Genomic DNA, 18,474 nt, shown 5'->3' on the forward strand with positions numbered 1-18,474 from the left:
AACAAGATTCAGTGCTGTCTCTTTATTCCACCTCTGACCACTAGATGTCATTAGATGTCCATTTTTCAACCTTTCAACCCCCACTTATTTCACAAACTTCACTCCAATATTTTTCCAAAAAGAAAGAAAAAAATCCTCAAAGAGTTCTCTCCAACCCCAAATTTGTCAAAGCTATGTCTGTGAATTATTTCCAAAATAATATTATAGTCTTCTCTGTTTTTTCCCCCAATAGAAGTTGTCGCCGCTTTTTTCTCTCTTAAGGAACAGGGGAGAGGCCCCTCTTCCCTCTCGTCTGGGGGCTTTTCTTGCTTTTGGGAGATCCTTTTCCAGGGAAAAAGTTTTAAAATTGTAGACAAAGGATAATGTTCTCATCCACTTCCAACCACGGTGTTCAGGATTTGCTAGCTAGTGCTTTTTTCGGTTGTCAGTAGCTTCAGACTGGCCATATAAATGCAGCCGTCTTTCCGTGATCCATGATGGTCCCCTCTTTCGTCACTTCTCTGGGGTGGTTTTAGACCCTTTTGGGACCCCCAGCAGGGTGAAATCGGCCGCGGTAAGCAGAGCCTTGCTTTCCTGCGCCTGTATCACTACGACGCCAAACCACTTTTTACACTTGTCCTTTTTGTCTTTCAATTTATCAGAGAGTTCTTTATGCAGCCATGCTGGTTTCTTTTGAGAGCTGTTATTTTTCTTCTTTGTTGGTATTGTGCTAGACTGGGGTTTTATTATCTCAGTTTTCAAAATTTCCCAAGCTTCTTGAGTTGTTTTCCCTTTGAGGATTCTCATCCATGGAATCCTTCCTAAGCTCTCTCTAAGTTTATTGAAATTAGCTCTCTTAAAGTCCAAGACTCTAGTTTGACTATGTTCTGTTACTTGTGCTTGCATAATGTTGAATTCCAATACTGCATGATTATACCCCACCAAGGTTCCTGTAGCTTCAACACCTTCTATCATTTCATCTTTGTTAGTGAGAATTAAGTCCAATATAGGTGATCCCCTAGTTCCCTTCTCTACTTTTTGGGAGACAAAGTTGTCTGCTAGGTTGGTCAGGAACCTGTTTGATCTTCCACTTGGTGCAGAGTTTGTCTTCCAGTTGATGTCAGGATAGTTAAAGTCCCCCATTGCTATTTTGATGTGCTTCCTACATACCTTAGTTAACTGACTAGCAAAAACATCATCTGTTTCCTCTGTTTGGTTGGCCTACTGTGTACACCTATACCAATGTCACTTTTCTGCCCTTTTATATTGACCCAAATGTATTCAAGACAGTTTTCATCATTGTTGCACTCTATTTCTGTAGAGATGTAATTACTTTTTATATTGGTCTGTTTCTTTTAAATAATTTAAATCCCTCTAGCTGTTTGTTCCATTTGTGAGTTTCATCCCACCAAATTTCCTTAATGACAGTAATATCATATATGCCCTCATTTACTTGAATTTCTAATTCACCTGTTTATTGCTTATACTCTGTGCACTGGTGTATAGACATTTGAGTCTTTTTTGACTGACCCCGTGTTTACTTTCTGCATAATCTACTGTATGTGGTGTCTGAGTTCCCCTACTTCCTTACCACCTGTTTGATTGGTCTTGGTATGGCACTCACTAGTAAAAGCTTGATTTTGCTTGACAGCAAGATTGATAACAAATGTCTATGTTACATGAACTGATAACCCTATTAGTTTTAGATTGTGGGGACAGAAATGTTCTGTATCAATTAACTCACTGTACCCATTGTTTAGTTTAAATGTTTCTCCAGAAAATCTGTGAATTTAATGCCAGGTAACTCAGTCCTTTTCTTCGATGGATGCAAACCATCTCTTTTATACAGTTGTTTATCATTGGACCAGCTGGCGAAATCATGACTAATATAATCAAAGCACTACTCCTTTAACCACACATTGAACTCTGCTATACGTTGGCCTTTTCCTTTTTGTTCCCTATATACTGGTAAAACCTCTGAAAAAGTGAGCTTATCCCAGTGATGGCGAACCTTTTAGAGACCGAGTGCCCCAAAACTGTCCCTGCCCCTGCTCTACCCCCCGCCCCACCCCCGCCCCATCTCCTGCCCCACCTGCCCGCAGGGCTACTCATCACCTCCAGGGCCTGCCACAGATCGCCCAGGCAGCCCAGCAGCACCATGGCAGCCACGCCCTCTGCCTGCACCCCACAGCATCAACTGTGCGTGATGGGACGTGAGGGTAGAGTCTTATCTATGCTGCCTGGCTGCCATGTCCTTGGCTGCACTGCTCTGCGTGGGCCATGCCCAGGGGCAACTCTCCTCCAGGGGCGCTGCTGGTGAGGAGGAGGTCGTGGGGGGAGGCAAGGCTGTGCCCACAGAGAGGGCTCTGAGTGCTGCCTCTCGCCACCACTGGCTTATCCTACTAAGTTCCTGCCCCAAGCTCTAGAAATCATTCTGCACAGAGAGTACATCTTTTTGGGACAAATCATGCATGCCAAGATGTACAGTAGCATGAACATCACATTGTAGTAGGTGGTCTTATTATTTATTTCAATTGTATAATATTATTTGTATTTCATAATTCCAGTTTCTAATCTTCCCAAAGTGACTTACAAAGTTAAACCTACCAGCTAACAACAAAGAGATTGCTTGTTCCTCTCCAGCTGGGGTCATGGTTAATGCAGAGATCTGGCCTAGGAGAGAACAAAAATAAAATATCATTTGAGTATTTATTTTAATAAAGTTGGAGAGTAATTTTGCAGATAGATCATCTGAACCAAATTATATACTCCTCCATAGCAAGGGAAGACACATATCAGTCAAAGTTCAGCTCCTCCTCCATGGATTCATCTTTTTTTTTTCCCTTTCCAATTTAATTATAATTCTGGGACTTTCTGCTGGTCTTATTTTTTCTAGATACATTATTAACTTTTATTTAATTTAAACATTTAAAATAAATACATATTTCAGAACATTAATCAAGAATGTTGATGCTGAGATTTCCGGTGATGTCACTGACTGTAGACCCTAGAGGACGACTCTCCATTCCCCAGGTCTGAAATTCCTTCGCTGGCGGGCCCATTTGGGCTAAATGCCACCCTGGAGGGGTGGCCACCGAAGGGTGAACCTTTGAGGAATGGGAGCCGGCGGTAGCTAGCTTGTCGAACCCAAAGCAGCCCCTGGAACCAGAAAAAGAAAGGCGGATCACATTTATGTGAGCCGCCATTAACAGCTGATCGTCGGAGACAGAAAACAGCTGATTTGGAAAACAAGCAGCCATGCTGGGTGAGACTATGCCTCTTCTCTCTTTGTAAAGTGGACTCTACTGAAAAAAAAATAGCCTGTCTTTAACCTGAAGCTTGAAGCCTGAAGGGAGGAAGGAGGAGGGTTTTTGTCACCCCCTCCTGTGCAAGCGGCGGTTTAAGTGACATTTATTAAGGAGAATTAATTTGGACTATTTTAAAACTTTTTAACTAGAGAAATTATTTTATTTTCGGAAGGAAAGGAAAGATATTAAGTGGGAAAAGCCACCCTAATTAGTTTCTTTCTGCTTCTTTTTTTTTTTATTAGAACTTTAATGAGCTTTAAAACTGTGTTTCCACCGTTGAATACTTTTTTTCCCTCCTTATCCAAATCTCTGGGGAAAGAGACAGAGTTCCCCTGGTGGCCACATTGTAACTTTGTTTCACTTTGTTCTCTGGTAGCTTTGTTTATTCAGCTGCAATACTTGGTTCAATGCCCAGACACTTGGCTGCATGCCCAGACATCCCTATCTCTCTTAAAAGTCACTGAGAGAGATTTTTTTTCTTTGTGTGTCTGGCCCTTTTCCTATAGCAAAGAAAATTACAAAAGAAGGGAATTTATTTTTGGTTGGTTTTTTTTTTTTCGGCTGTGGAATAAATCTATAAATCTGTAATTGGATACTGTTTTTTTCCTATAATTTTTTCTTTTTTTATATAATTTTTATTTTTGTCATTTTTGGGTTTTCTTTCTATTTTTCCCCCTTTTCTATGTCTAGGCTTTTTCTTTTTCTTTTGGTCTTGCCCTTTGGATATAAATACGTCACTACTCTTTTTTTCGAGACATTGCCCTGTTTTTTGTTTGTTTGTTTTTTCTATTCTTCTTTTTGGATGGTTGTAGCAGTTATTTCTCTTTCTTTTTTTAATTATCTCCTCATTGGGATTGGTTTTTTTCTCTTTTTTCTTTTTTTAAATCACGTTTGGCCTTGGCTCCTGATAATAGGAGGGCACTGGATTACAATTGGCCATCGGGCCGCTTGGTGGATTATAAATAAATATAACAATTAGAAGATGAGTGCTTCAAATTTGGCTAAAGGGGTAAGGAAGGGCTCCTTGGCCCCCGCCTCAACCTCGGTGAGCCCAGCCCCCCCCCAAAATCAATTACTACATTTTTACAACAGAAAACTCAACAAAAAGATACCCAAGCAATACTCTAAGCAATCGCAGATTCCAAAATGGAAATGAAAAAAGATTTGGAAAAAAATTATGAAGATTTGAAAAATGACCTTCTTAAAATGGATCTAAAAATGAAAACCTTTCAACAAGCGCTGACAGATACTCAACAAAGAATGTGGTTGTTGATCAGAAACTGGAAGCCTTGCAAGATGAAAACTGGAGCCTGGCGCAAGCTAACGCGGAATTAGAAGACAACATGGCCGACATGGAGATGGAAAGAGCATCATACTTCTTAAGATTTCAAAATATTACAGAAGAGAAGGATGAGAACTTGTTAGAGTTGATGAGCGAGCTATTGGCAGAATTACTAGGAATGGAAATGGACCAAATGAAATGAGAAATGGATCAGGTTTTTAGAGTCAATTCAAGCTACACAAGAAGACATACAGTTCCTAGGGAGGTCCACGTATGATTCCTCAAAAGATTTACACGAGATGGTATGAGAGCAATAAGAGATCAACCACTGAAATACAAAGACAAAGAACTTGTAGTTCTTAAACAGATTCCCAAAAGAATAAGAGAAGCCCGAAGAGAATATCAATTTTTAACAAGGAAATTGTTTAATAAAGGAGTGAATTTTAGATGGTTGGTCCCAGAAGGATTATTAATCTTTTGGGATTTGAAAAGATACAGATTGGATACCCCACTTCAAGCAGAGGAATTTTTCAACAATCATAGAGCCTTTCTGGAAAAAGGCGATGTTGAATCTAAGAAACCAGAGGAAACGATGGATGCAGGAGCATCGAAACAAATGGAGGAGGAAGAACCTAAAAAGACTCAATCAGAGGAAGATGTAAGGCCCAAAGATCAGAGGCAGATAAGTTCTCGTAGAAAATTGAGATCTAGACACAACTAAAATCATGGAGGAGATTGGAAGTTTTTCAACAAATATAAATGGTCTTGACTCCCCATCAAAAAGGAGTAAAATATTTTATAGACTACAAAAATTGAAAATGGACATAATTTGTCTTCAAGAGATGCATATTAAAAGACAACACTTTAGATTTTTAGAACAACCAAAAATAGGTAAACTTTATTTCTCTTTGGCATTGAAAAAGAAAAGAGGGATAGCTCTTTATATAAAAGAAAAGATGAATCCAAAACAAATGTATGTTGATGATGAAGGGAGATTATTAATTGTGGAAGTTAACATGGAATCAAAAACAAATTTTGATGGTTGCGATATATGCCCCCAATGAGAAGCAAGATCAGTTTTTTCAGCAATTACATGTCAAACTAGTGCAATTAAACTATCAAAATCTTTGTATACTTGGAGACCTTAATGCAATAGCTGACACAAAACATGATTATAAAAGCCACAAACAAGGGAAAAAAGGGGGAAATACCCTACCTAAACCCTTCTTAAAGATGAAAGATGAATTATGTCTACAAGATACATGGAGAGAAATGAATCCAGACAAAGCACAATATACATTTTATTCAAACAGGCATAAATCGTGGTCAAGAATTGATATGATATGGACTTCTTATGATTTAAAGATATGATACAGGAGATTGAAATAGAACCTAATATTTGGGCAGATCATAATCCAATTAAAATGATTTGGAAAGGAGTTAGGAAGAAATTAAGATGGTCGTTGAATAAATCTATATTGAAAGAAAAAGAATTTTTATAATCAGTAATGAAAGAAATGGAATTTTAAAAAAAAATAAATAAGAAAGAAGAAACCTCCATTCAAAATGTATGGGATACAGCGAAAGCTTACTTTAGAGGTTTGGCTATAACTTATGTTGCCAAAAAGAATAAAGAAAAGAAACAAACACAGTTTAGGTTGAAAGAACAACTCAATAACTTGGAATTTGAGTTACAAAATGATCCACAAAAGAAAAAGTTGAAGACACAAATGGAACTAATAAAGCACAAATTAAACCTATTGGAGATGGTTACAAGGGCGCAACAGATTAAACGATTTAAACAGAATTTTTTTGAAAATGCTAATAAACCGGGAAGATGGCTTGCATACAAATTGAAAAAAGAAAGAGAAAAATGGCTGATAAGTAAGCTGCAAGATTCAAAGGGCCAATTACACTGCCACAATGATGCAATTAAAACATTTACTAAAGCTTACTATGAGACACTTTATAAGACTGAGGTGGCCTCGAATAAGGCAGTACAGGACTACTTAAAAGAAGCAAACCTTCCAAAGGTATCAGAGAATATGTGATACGTGTTAAATGAGAAAATAACAATGATGCAGATCACAGAGGTGATAAAAAGGCAAAAGAAGGATAAAACTTCAGGACCCGATGGTCTCCCTGCAGAATTCTATGTAGCTTTACAAGACATAGTAAGCCCGATCTTGAAAGACCTCTGTAACAAAACTCTTTCAGAGATAAAAATACCAAATTCATGGATAGAAGCCAATACTTCCCTCATACCCAAAGAAGATACTGATCTTATACAAATCAAAAATTATAGACCAATATCGTTATTGAATGTGGGTTATAAAATATTTACTGCAATAATGGCGGAAAGAATGAAGAAATTTTTTACTGAATTTATCCACTCAGACCAAAATGGCTTTCTGCGTAAAAGGCAGATAAAGAATAATCTAAGGATCATTTTAAATGTTTTGGAATACGATGAAACCCATCCAGAGAAACAGTTGGCACTTATATTTCTCGATGCACAAAAAGCTTTTGACAATCTCAGTTGGCAATTTATGTTTCAACAGTTGAAAGAGATGGAATTTGGTGAAAACTTTATAAATTCAATTCAAGCAATCTACAATAAACAATCAGCAAGGATACTTTTAAATGGAGATTACACAGACATCTTTGAAATCAAAAAAGGCACAAGACAGGGATGTCCATTGTCTCCCTTGTTATTTATTCTCACACTGAAAGTGTTGGCTAAGAATATTAGATAAGACATGGAAATCAAAGGATTGGAGATAAAAGACCAGAAATATAAATTACAGGCCTTCGCAGATGACTTGGTTCTTATTTTGGAGGAGCCACCGGAAACCACCACTAAACTTTTGCAGAAAATAGAGAAATTTGGAGAAGTGGCAGGGCTGAAAATAAATAGGAAAAAGACTAAAGTATTAACAAAAAAATTGAACAGACAAACAAAAAATCCAACTTGCTAAAAAGACAAATCTTCAAATAGCTAAAAAAATTAAATATTTAGGTATCCATTTAACATCAAAATATACAACAATAAAAGAGGACAACTATGAGAGATTACTAAAACAAATAAAAGCGGACTTGGAGAAGTGAAAAAATCTTCAACTATCATTACTAGGAAAGATAGCAACTGTTAAGATGAACATCTTACCTAAGCTAATTTTTCTATTTCAAACGATCTCTGTTAAATTGAGTCAGAAATTTTTTGATGAATTAAATGCTATAATAATGAGATTTATATGGCAAGGAAAAAAAGCAAGAATTAAAATTAAATTATTACAAGATTCTAAAGACAGGGGGCTTTGGGCTCCAGGACTGGAGACTCTATTACCAAGCAGCCATTTTGCTCTGGCTTAAATAATGGATTACACTGAGAAATAAACGACTTCTCTATCTAGAGGGACATGATTTGAAATTGGGTTGGCATGCGTTTTTGTGGTATGAGAAAATAAAGTACATAAATATTTTCAAAATCATGCCATAAGGAATGTATTGCTTTCAGAGTGGGAAAGAATTAAACATAAAATCTACATGAAAATACCTGAGTGGCTTTCGACAATGGAAGCTTTTGCTTATCCAAATTTAATTAATTATGACAAACTTGTTATCTATAAAGATATTTTGGACAAAGACAGACAAGTTCTTCAGCAACATGGTATTGACCTAACATGGTAATCTTATTTGCAAATCCAGACAAGATATGAAAAAGATGCAAAATTGACAGGATTTTACAAAGAACAGACACCATTAGATAAAATACTGTTAAAAACAGACGAAAACTTGATTTAAAAAACTTTACAAATTCTTGTTAAGCTGGAAGATGGAAGAAGAACAAATAAAAGAAACAATGATAGTATGGGCAAAGAATTTCAGATATTCCATAGATTTAGAAGATTGGCAAAAACTTTGGGATCGAAATATAAAAATTACTAAAGCAGCTGCATATAAGGAGAATTTATATAAAATGTTTTATAGATGGCATATGACACCAGTTAGATTGGAGAAAATGTTTAAAAATGTATCAAATATTTGTTGGAAATGTAAACAAAAACCAGGGACCTATTATCATGTCTGGTGGATATGCCCTAATGCAAAGAAATATTGGCTTAGGATCCATATATGGTTAGAAAAGATGATTAAAATGTAGATAGAATTTAAACCCGAACTATGAATGAATACCTAATACTACATGTATTAGCAGCTGCGAGAATAGTATTTGCCCAATTTTGGAAAAATGGAAATCTACCACCTGACCAGATTATTATTACAAAAATATTGGAATGTGCAGAAATGGATAGACTAACTTTAGAAATCAAAGAGAAAGAAGACACAATATATTTTAAAACATGGGAAAAATTCTATCAATGGTTAGCAATACGACAGAATGAGAAAAGGTTATGAAATTAAATAGGATAAATGATACTTTTTATTTAAATTTTATGTTATCTGATTGCTGTGAATACTCTTATATTTCCGATCTTATCTATAAGTAATTATAATTAATAAGTAATATATCAGTATTTATAAGTAATTATACTCAATTAGTAATATATTATTAATAATATATTAATTATTATTAGTAGTAGAATGAATGATATGTATTGGTTAACTTCTCACTCTTATTATTAGTGATAAATCTATTTAACATAACTGTTTAGTATTATATTAACCATAGACATTTAACATGTATACCCAGATAGTAGTCTGCTTGCAGAAGCGTTGATTTATTGTTGGGGGTAACCCCACTATTGTACCTATCCCTACCTTTGGTTTAATCCTTGTTCTATACCCTATGTTATACCCCTACCAATTTCATTCCCTCCCCATCCCTATAAAATCCAATAAAATATACATAAAAAAAATGTTGATGCTGTCATCTAGCTGGACAGTTGGAAGGAATAGAAACCTCAAATATACCATTTCTCCTCAAAATGCATAAAATTTGCTTTCTCTTCAAGTCAAAATCATGCTGACCCAAGGTATATGGAAAACAATATTTGTTGTTGTTGTTAATTGCGAAGTCGTGTCTGACCCAATCAGTGGTTCCGTGTCCAGTTCTCACTGTTGCTTCTTGATCCGCATATAGGTTTCTCAAGAGACAAATGAGATGGTCTGGTACTCCCATCTCTTTAAGAACTTGCCATAATTTGTTGTGATCCACACAATCAAAGGCTTTTGCATAGTCAATGAAGCAGAAGTAGATGTTTTTCTGGAACTCCATAGCTTTCTCCATGATCCAGCGTATGTTGGCAATTTGATCTCTAGTTCCTCTGCCTCTTCGAAATCCTGCCTGTACTTCTGGTAGTTCTCGATCCACATACTGCTGGAGTCTAGCTTGTAGGATTTTAAGCATAACTTTACTAGCATGTGAAATGAGTGCAATGGTGCGATAGTTTGAACATTCTTTGGCATTGGCTTTCTTTGGAATTGGAATGTAAACTGACCTTTTCCAATCCTGTGGCCACTGTTGAGTTTTCCAAATTTGCTGGCAAATTGAGTGTAGCACTTTTACTGCATTGTCTTTTAAGATTTTGAATAGCTCAGCTGGAATACTGTCACCTTCACTAGCTTTGTTGTTGCTCAGATTTTCTAAGGCCCATTTCACTTCACATTCTAGGATGTCTGGTTCGAGGTCAGTGACCATCTCATTGTGGTTATCTGGGATGTTAAGCTCATTCTTGTATAGTTCTTCTGTGTAGTTTTGCCATCTCTTCTTAATCTCTTCTGCCTCTGTTAGATCTGTGCCATTTTGGTCCTTTATCATGCCCATCTTTGCATGAAATGTTTCCTTCATATCTCCAATTTTCTTGAAGAGATCTCTGGTCCTCCCTATTCTGTTGTTTTCTTCTATTTCTTTGCACTGTTCATTTAAGAAGGCATTCTTATCTCTTGTAGCTACTCTCTGGAATTTTGCATTCAATTGGGTGTATCTTTCTCTTTCTCCCTTGCCTTTCGCTTCCCTTCTTTCCTCAGCTATTTGCAAAGCTTCCTCAGACAGCCATTTTGCTTTCTTGCATTTCTTTTTCTTTGGGATGGTTTTAGTTGCTACCTCTATGATTTAGTTCATACCTGAGTGGCCTAGTGCTTTTCCCTACTTTTTTCAATTTAAGCCTAAATTTTGCAACGAGAAGCTCATGATCTGAGCCACAGTCAGCTCCTGGTCTTGTTTTTACTGACTGTATACAGCTTCTCCATCTTTGGCTGCAGAGCACATAGTCAGCCTGATTTCTATGTTGACCGTCTGGTGATGTCCATGTGTACAGTCGTCTCTTGGGTTGTTGGAAAAGAGTGTTTGTTATGACCATTGTATTGTCTTGACAAAATTCTATTAGCCTGTGCCCTGCTTCATTTTGTACTCCAAGGCCAAACTTGCCTGTTATTCCGGTTATCTTTTGGCTTCCTACATTAGCATTCCAATCCCTCATGATGATAAGGACATCATTTTTTGGTGTTAATTCTATAAGGTGCTGTAGGGCTTCATAAAACTGGTCAATTTCATCCTCTTCAGCACCAGGGGTTGGGGCATAGATTTGGACTATTGTGATATTGAATGGTTTGCCTTGGATTCGAATTGAGATCATTCTGTAATTTTGGGGATTGTATCCCAGTATTGCTTTTCCTATTCTTTTATTGACTATGAAGGCTACTCCGTTTCTTCTGAGGGATTCTTGCCCACAGTAGTATACCTGATGGTCATCTGAGTTAAATTCACCCATTCCTGTCCATTTTAGTTCGCTGATTCCTAAGATGTCGATGTTCAGTCTTGTCATCTCTTTTTTGACTACGTCTAGCTTGCCTTGATTCATGGATATTACATTCCAGGTTCCTATGGAGAAAAAATCTTTACAGCATCGGACTTTCCTTTCACCACCAGATATATCCACAGCTGAGCGTCCTTTCGGCTTTGGCCCAGTCGCTTCATTCTTTCTGGCGCTACTAGTACTAGCCCTCTGCTCGTCCCCAGTAGCATATTGGACACCTTCCGACCTGAGGGGCTCATCTTCCAGCTTCATATCTTTTTGCCTTTTAGTACTGTCCATGGGGTTTTCATGGCAAAGATACTGGAGTGGTTTGCCATTTCCTTCTCCAGTGGATCACATTTTGTCAGAACTCTCTGCTATAACCTGTTCATCTTGGGTGGCCCTGCACGACATAGCTTATAGCTTCATTGAGTTACGCAAGCCCCTTCGCCATGACAAGGCAGTAATCCATAAAGGGGAAAACAATATTACATTTTCTCTTTTTCTAGCAAAGGTTTATGGTATTCTTTTTCAGTCACTGTATTGAACTTATTTGTAACAAACTTATTTATAAAACTGACTCATGACACTGTTACATTATTTTTTTTGTCCAGGTATAATTTATATGGATTGAATGTAAGTTGCCAATGAAATACTTCAGTTATATAAACTTAAAGTAATATAATTTAAAGTATTTTTTCCTGCCTATCATTCTGCCTGTCCCATTCACTTTTTTGATACCAGCACTTACTGTAGTATAGCTATTAACCCCTAGTTTACTGTGTCAGAAGCAAACATCATTGGTTCTCCATTACTGAGTCCACATGATCAATAGTATTCCAACCTTGCCACTCTCCTGCAACTTGATCATTCCTTCTAAATACACATATGGAAAAAAAAATAGGATGAAAAATCAAATAATGCTTTATTTTCTGATCCACTACATAAGAGAGACACATAAACTTCCTAATTCTGGGCGTGGTAACTCCTGACAACAACCATTTTTTTCCCACAAATAATTGATAAAATAAGAGGTTACGTAAAAACTTTGTCTTAAAAAAAAAATAAAGGCTTATACAATCATGCTTGATTAGTAACCACAATTGGGATCTGCATCATGAAATGAAAAGTCTCTAAGTGAAAAATCACATAACTGCAATGAGCTTCCATCTTCGCTTCTCTTTCAGTCATTAACTGAATTTTCATGTCATTAAATGAAACATATGCCTGCAACGTATGATTTTACTTCTTCATTCTCTATTAATTCTGCTTGTTGCAAGCTACTTGTGAAGCACCTGCATAGTGATCACATGACTGTGGACCATTGCAATGGTCATGAATGCAAAGATGTGTTGCTAACTACAATGGGGCAAAAAAGTATTTAGTCAGCCACCAATTGTGCAAGTTCTCCCACTTAAAAAGATGAGAGAGGCCTGTAATTGTCATCATAGGTAGACCTCAACTATGAGAGAAAATGAGAAAACAAATCCAGACAATTACATTGTCTGATTTGGAAAGAATTTATTTGCAAATTATGGTGGAAAATAAGTATTTGGTCAATATCAAAAGTTCATCTCAATACTTTGTTATATATCCTTTGTTGGCAATGACAGAGGTCAAATGTTTTCTGTAAGTCTTATGTTTTGGGGCTGTCGCTGGGCAACACGGACTTTCAACTCTCTCCAAAGGTTTTCAATGGGGTTGAGATCTGGAGACTGTCTAGGCCACTCCAGGACCTTGAAATGCTTCTTACGAAGCCACTCTTTCGTTGCCCGGACACTATGTTTGGGATCATTGTCATGCTGAAAGACCCAGCCACGTTTCATCTTCAATGCCCTTGCTAATGGAAGGAGGTTTGCACTCAAAATCTCACGATACATGGCCCCACTCATTCTTTCCTGTACACAGATCAGTCGTCCTGGTCCCTTTGCAGAGAAACAGCCCCAAAGCATGATGTTGCCATCCCCATGCTTCATAGTAGGTATGGTGTTCTTTGGATGCAACTCAGCATTCTCTCTCCTCCAGGTACGACGAGTTGTGTTTCTACCAAACAGTTCTACTTCGGTTACATCTGACCATAGGACATTCTCCCAATCCTCTTCTGGATCATCCAAATGCTCTCTAGCAAACTTCAGATGGGCCCGGACATGTACTGGCTTAAACAGGGGGACATGTCTGGCACTGCAGGATCTGAGTCCCTGGCGGCGTAGTGTTACTGATGGTTGCCTTTGTTACGTTGGTCCCAGCTCTCTGCAGGTCATTCACTAAGTCCCCCCGTGTGGTTCTGGAATTTTTGTTCACCGTTCTTGTGATCATGTTGACCCCACAGGGTGAGATCTTGCGTGGAGCCCCAGATCGAGGGAGATTATCAGTGGTCTTGTATGTCTTCCATTTTCTAATTATTGCTCCCACCGTTGATTTCTTCACACCAAGCTGCTTGCCTATTGCAGATTCAGTCTTCCCAGCCTGGTGCAGGTCTATAATTTTGTTTCTGGTGTCCTTCGACAGCTCTTTGGTCTTCACCATACTGATAACAAGTTCAAACAGGTGCCATTAATACAGGTAGTGAGTGGAGGACAGAGGAGCCTCATAAAGAAGAAGTTACAAGTCTGTGAGAGCCAGAAATCTTGCTTGTTTGTAGGTGACCAAATACTTATTTTCCACCATAATTTGCAAATAAATTCTTTCCAAATCAGACAATGTGATTGCCTGGATTTGTTTTCTCATTTTGTCTCTCATAGTTGAGGTCTACCTATGATGACAATTACAGGCCTCTCTCATCTTTTTAAGTGGGAGAACTTGCACAATTGGTGGCTGACTAAATACTTTTTTGCCCCACTGTATTTGTTTTATATCATGATAACTTTGAGGAGTTACTAAGTGAAGAAGTTGGTAAGTGAGTACTTGTATAGGGAGCATAAAGGTGCCCAGTTGAATTTATGGTATTTGAATACAGCTGAGAAAGACTCCTAGTTAAAATCTGGAAGAATATGTGCCAATGTTTAAGACAGTTTTAAGTTAGATGGACACAGCTTAATTTGTTGCAAGTCAGCTTCCTTATAGAGTACAGTACTTCTTCCTCTGAACACAGGAGTAAAGTTTCAGTGACTAATGGAAAAGCAAAGTGCTCTACTTCTACATTCCAGTCTAACCATTCAGATATGTTGATACTCTTCAGCAAAACCAAAAAAATAACCAAAATAATCCTGTTGATTTCCTTGACTATGGAGAGTCTCAATCATCCAGGTCATGGTTGTGCTAAAAGTACTTTTTCAAAAGGCAACTGAACTTTCTTCAGTTCTGAAGAAGCTTCTTGGATAAGAAATGAAACGTATTCAGATGAAAAAAAAACAAGAAAATCTAGTTGCCTTTTGAAAGAGTACCTTTGGGACATGTTGATTTCCTTCTGTTCTTGCACAGAAGATGTCACAGTCAGCAAAGTGGGTGCTCTGGTATCATGGTTTTATTGTAGTGTCTAGGTGTTGGGCCACTTATCTTGATGTCCTCTATCAAAAGAATATTTTTTCAAAGTTTTTATCAAAGAATATCCATTTGCAATTTCACTCAGACTTAGTTCCTGTGTTCTTTGGCTGTGGAAGTCATACTGTATGTACATTTGAACATTATTAAACTCCCTTTAATTAATGAGATTTTATATCTAAGTAAACACTTATGATTTTACCAGTAATATCTCTTGTACTCGGTCAAGTTTATCTTTGTGTTTTGTTTATGATTTCTATAAATTGTTTTTGGATATATGATATTTCATTAGTTTAATGATATTTTAAATACTTTCTGTGGTAATTTGAAGATGTGCTCTGCATTTTTTTTCTCTGAACAACAGATTTGTTTAGAAATAAATTATTGTGCCAATGTTTATTCTAGGTCCACAAGCTAAACTGCTACTTGATGCTATGAAGAATTCTGGCTGGTGAGATAATTTATGTCCAAAAATTATTATATGAATGCTATATATCAGTGATGGTGAACCTTTTAGAGACAGAGTGCCCAAACTGCAACCCAAAACCCACTTATGTGCCATCGGGTGCCAGGTGGACATGGCCCATTGGGTGGGTGTGGCCCATTAGGTGGGCATGCCTGTGGTGGTAATGGCAGACTGGGTGGGACTAAAAAGTTCAAACAATCAATTCCAACTTTGTGAGATCTTTTTTTTCCTGCGAGAAGTTGAAATTGATTGATTGAACCTTTTTTTTTTTTTTGCACACGGCGGAGGCCTAAAGCGAAAAAGTTTTATAAACCCAGCTGAAGGCCTAGGACTGGGGCGACGGCACGCATGCCCACAGAGAGGGCTCTGCGTGCCACCTGTGGCACACATACCATAGGTTCGCCATCACAGCTATATATTATATTTGTTATATGTGTGACTCTTCAATTCTTTTAGTGCTGTCATCAATAACCGACACATTTCATGTGAAAATTGTGATAAACATGTTGGTGGAGGATTTGATTCTTCAGTATCACAGGTATATTGCTATTTTTTTCTACCTAATGTTTACAGCTTTTTATGCTCTGTTATGTTAGTAAAACAAAATAGTTATGTTATGTAGTCAGTATTAAATTGTAGAGTTTAATTAGAATGTTTATGTTAATCTCAAGTAATAGTTTATAAATATTGATTTTAAACCCTCTAATTTTTTTTATTGGGTTAAAATACTCAATAGTTTGTTTTTCTTCATTTCTTTGTAAGCTACTTTCATTATACTGTATTAAAATAAATGGTGTTATTTCTAGATAACCATAGCAGGAAGTCAAATAAATTAGGAACAGCTATCCAAACCACCTCTGATCACAGTGTTTCTGATGCACAAGCAGACACTGGGGGATGTATATTTTTTATTCAGTATTTTTAGTAAGTATAGATCATGATAGAAATGGCATTGTCAAGTGCCAGGGATATCAGGAGATGCAAGCAGTTAAAATGGTATAAAGATTTATTGTAAGCTTAAGCTCTCTATAAGAATCTGAATTACCAGTGGTCAAAGCAATTTGGTGGTAAAAGAATTCATGGTGGGGTGGACTTAGATCACTCGTGGGTGTGAAAGGACTCATGAAAAATGATGCATTTGACTCCTCCCTCCCGCTCAGCCTGGTCATCTCCTATAGACATGTTGTAATGATATCAGCTGATGTTTAGTTTTTAGTTTGTATTTTAATATGTATATTTCGTTTCTTGGAGGTTCCTCATGCCCAGAAAAGAAAAGAGAGGGGGAAACCAGATAAATAGTGCCCTCAAGTTCTCTAGCGCTACATCTAATGGATGGTTGAACAATGCTGTATAAAGAACATTATGCTGTGAAAACTCTAAAAATAAAATGCATTCTTAAAATTTTGGGTTAACTTTGCAGATTGTACTTTGCCAAAACAATATACATAGTCAATCTCAAATGAACAGAGTGGTTGCACATGAACTTATCCATGCATTTGATCACTGTCGTGCTCATGTGGATTGGTTTAACAATATAAAGCACTTAGCCTGTTCAGAGGTAAGTTGAAAAACTTAGTTTTATAAATATATTTTAATAAGGATATCAAAAACGCACATAGCATAAATCTCATATCAACAGTTTACTTACAATAAAGTCTTATGCTTATTTACTCAGAAAGTAAGTCCTGATGGTTTAAGTGAAACGTACTTCTAAACAAATTAGTAGAAGTTTATGATCTTATTATCATATTTTATGTTTCTTTGCTTGATTCCTGTTGTGAATATTAGTCTGTTTTCTAGGTAGGCTTCAACATTCACAGACTGTAAATATCTCAGTCTGTACCCACAAGTGAGACATGGTTGTTGTCCATGTGCCCATGAAGATTTTCCAGTCCCTCCCAGTCACCCAACTCAGGCTCCCAAAACATCTGTGTCTATGCCCGAGCATGAGAAGAGGGGCCAGGCTCCTTGTCTGACTGTGAGTCTTGGTGCTCCTCAGTACCTTCTTCAGACTCCAATGTCACTTCCAGGTCCTCCTCCTCATCTGAGTCCTCAGACTCGGCTGCTGGATCCACTGGCTGGTGAGGAATCACAACATTATCCTGCACTGCAGGACCCTTCCCCCGGATCTGATGGGCTGGATGCGGTCATGAAGGGAACTGTTCATGGAACGTCGTCACCATGGCAGGAGCATGCATGTGGTCGTATCCTCCCAGGTGAACTACTTCAGTCCATAGCCCTTCCACTCAATCAAATACTGGAATCGGCCTTTCAGCCAACGGGAGTCTCGAATACTGATGACCTCATACTTGGGAGCGCTGTCTTTGTCATGTTGTTCCGATAGGGGACATTCTGATTGGCAGAGTGGACATGCCGGTTGTTCTGGGACCAAGAGAGACCCGTGAAAGGACGAATGTATCCATAACAACTATGGCAAGGTTAACCAATAAGCGACCGGGTTAATGACGGCTTTGATAGGGAACAGTCCTATGTACTGGTAGTCCAGTTTCTTGACAGGCTGATCTGACGGAAGGTTCCTGGTTGACAGCCATACCCGATCTCCCATCGTTAATGTAGGCATATCTCACCTCTACCGATTGGTGATTTTCTTGTAATCTGCCTTGACCCTATCTAATTGTCACTGCACCAGTTGATGGATAGCCTGTAACTCGGTCAGATATTCGTTAGCTGCGGAAACTGGCGAGTCGAGCTGTGAGAGGGGAAAAAGCCAGGGATGATATCCCACATTGACTAGGAATGGTGTCATATGCGTGGAGGTGTGCTGCAAGATAGTCTGCCCAATTGTCCTGTTGCTGATTCACGATACAGCACAGGTATTATTCAAGGATTCCGATTACTTTCTTGGTCCCGCCATCCATTTGCAGATGATGCACCGACAAAAGGCAGATTTGTACGTCTCGGGCTTTCATCAACCCCTTCCAGAAATGGGCCGTAAATTGAGCCCCTCTATCCAAAATGACCGGAAAACCTGCTGGATGAAAATGCAAATGGTGGTGTGGGCTGATGGCAAGCCATGGCAAGAAATGAAATGTGCCATCTTGGTCATCATGTCCACCACCACGAACACCGTTGTGAAGCCAGAAGACAGGGTAAGCTCATAAAGAAATCCATGGACACTGTTCCCTAGGGTCTCTCGGGCATCGGCAAGGGCTGAAGTAGACCCGGTGGGGGCCCCGTCACTGA

The 18,474-nt window shown here is 38.0% G+C and overlaps 1 protein-coding gene across 4 annotated transcripts in view; it reads left to right on the forward strand.

Moving 5' to 3' along the window:
• Positions 1–18,474, forward strand: part of ATP23 (ATP23 metallopeptidase and ATP synthase assembly factor homolog) — a 42,943-nt gene that overhangs the window by 14,778 nt on the left and 9,691 nt on the right. For 3 of the 4 annotated variants that reach the window (XM_039363737.1, XM_039363736.1, XM_039363739.1), the window contains exons 2-4: positions 15,210–15,255; positions 15,727–15,808; positions 16,691–16,828. In XM_039363737.1, coding sequence (XP_039219671.1) covers positions 15,210–15,255; positions 15,727–15,808; positions 16,691–16,828 — 266 coding nt within the window. Of the gene's footprint in view, positions 1–11,938; positions 11,961–15,209; positions 15,256–15,726; positions 15,809–16,690; positions 16,829–18,474 lie in introns of all 4 variants that reach the window. The other variant, XM_039363738.1, reaches the window with a different exon arrangement.

This window comes from Crotalus tigris, unplaced genomic scaffold (genome assembly GCF_016545835.1).
Source record: "Crotalus tigris isolate CLP2741 ecotype Arizona unplaced genomic scaffold, ASM1654583v1 scf7180000019583.1695794, whole genome shotgun sequence".
Taxonomy (NCBI): Eukaryota; Metazoa; Chordata; class Lepidosauria; order Squamata; family Viperidae; genus Crotalus; species Crotalus tigris.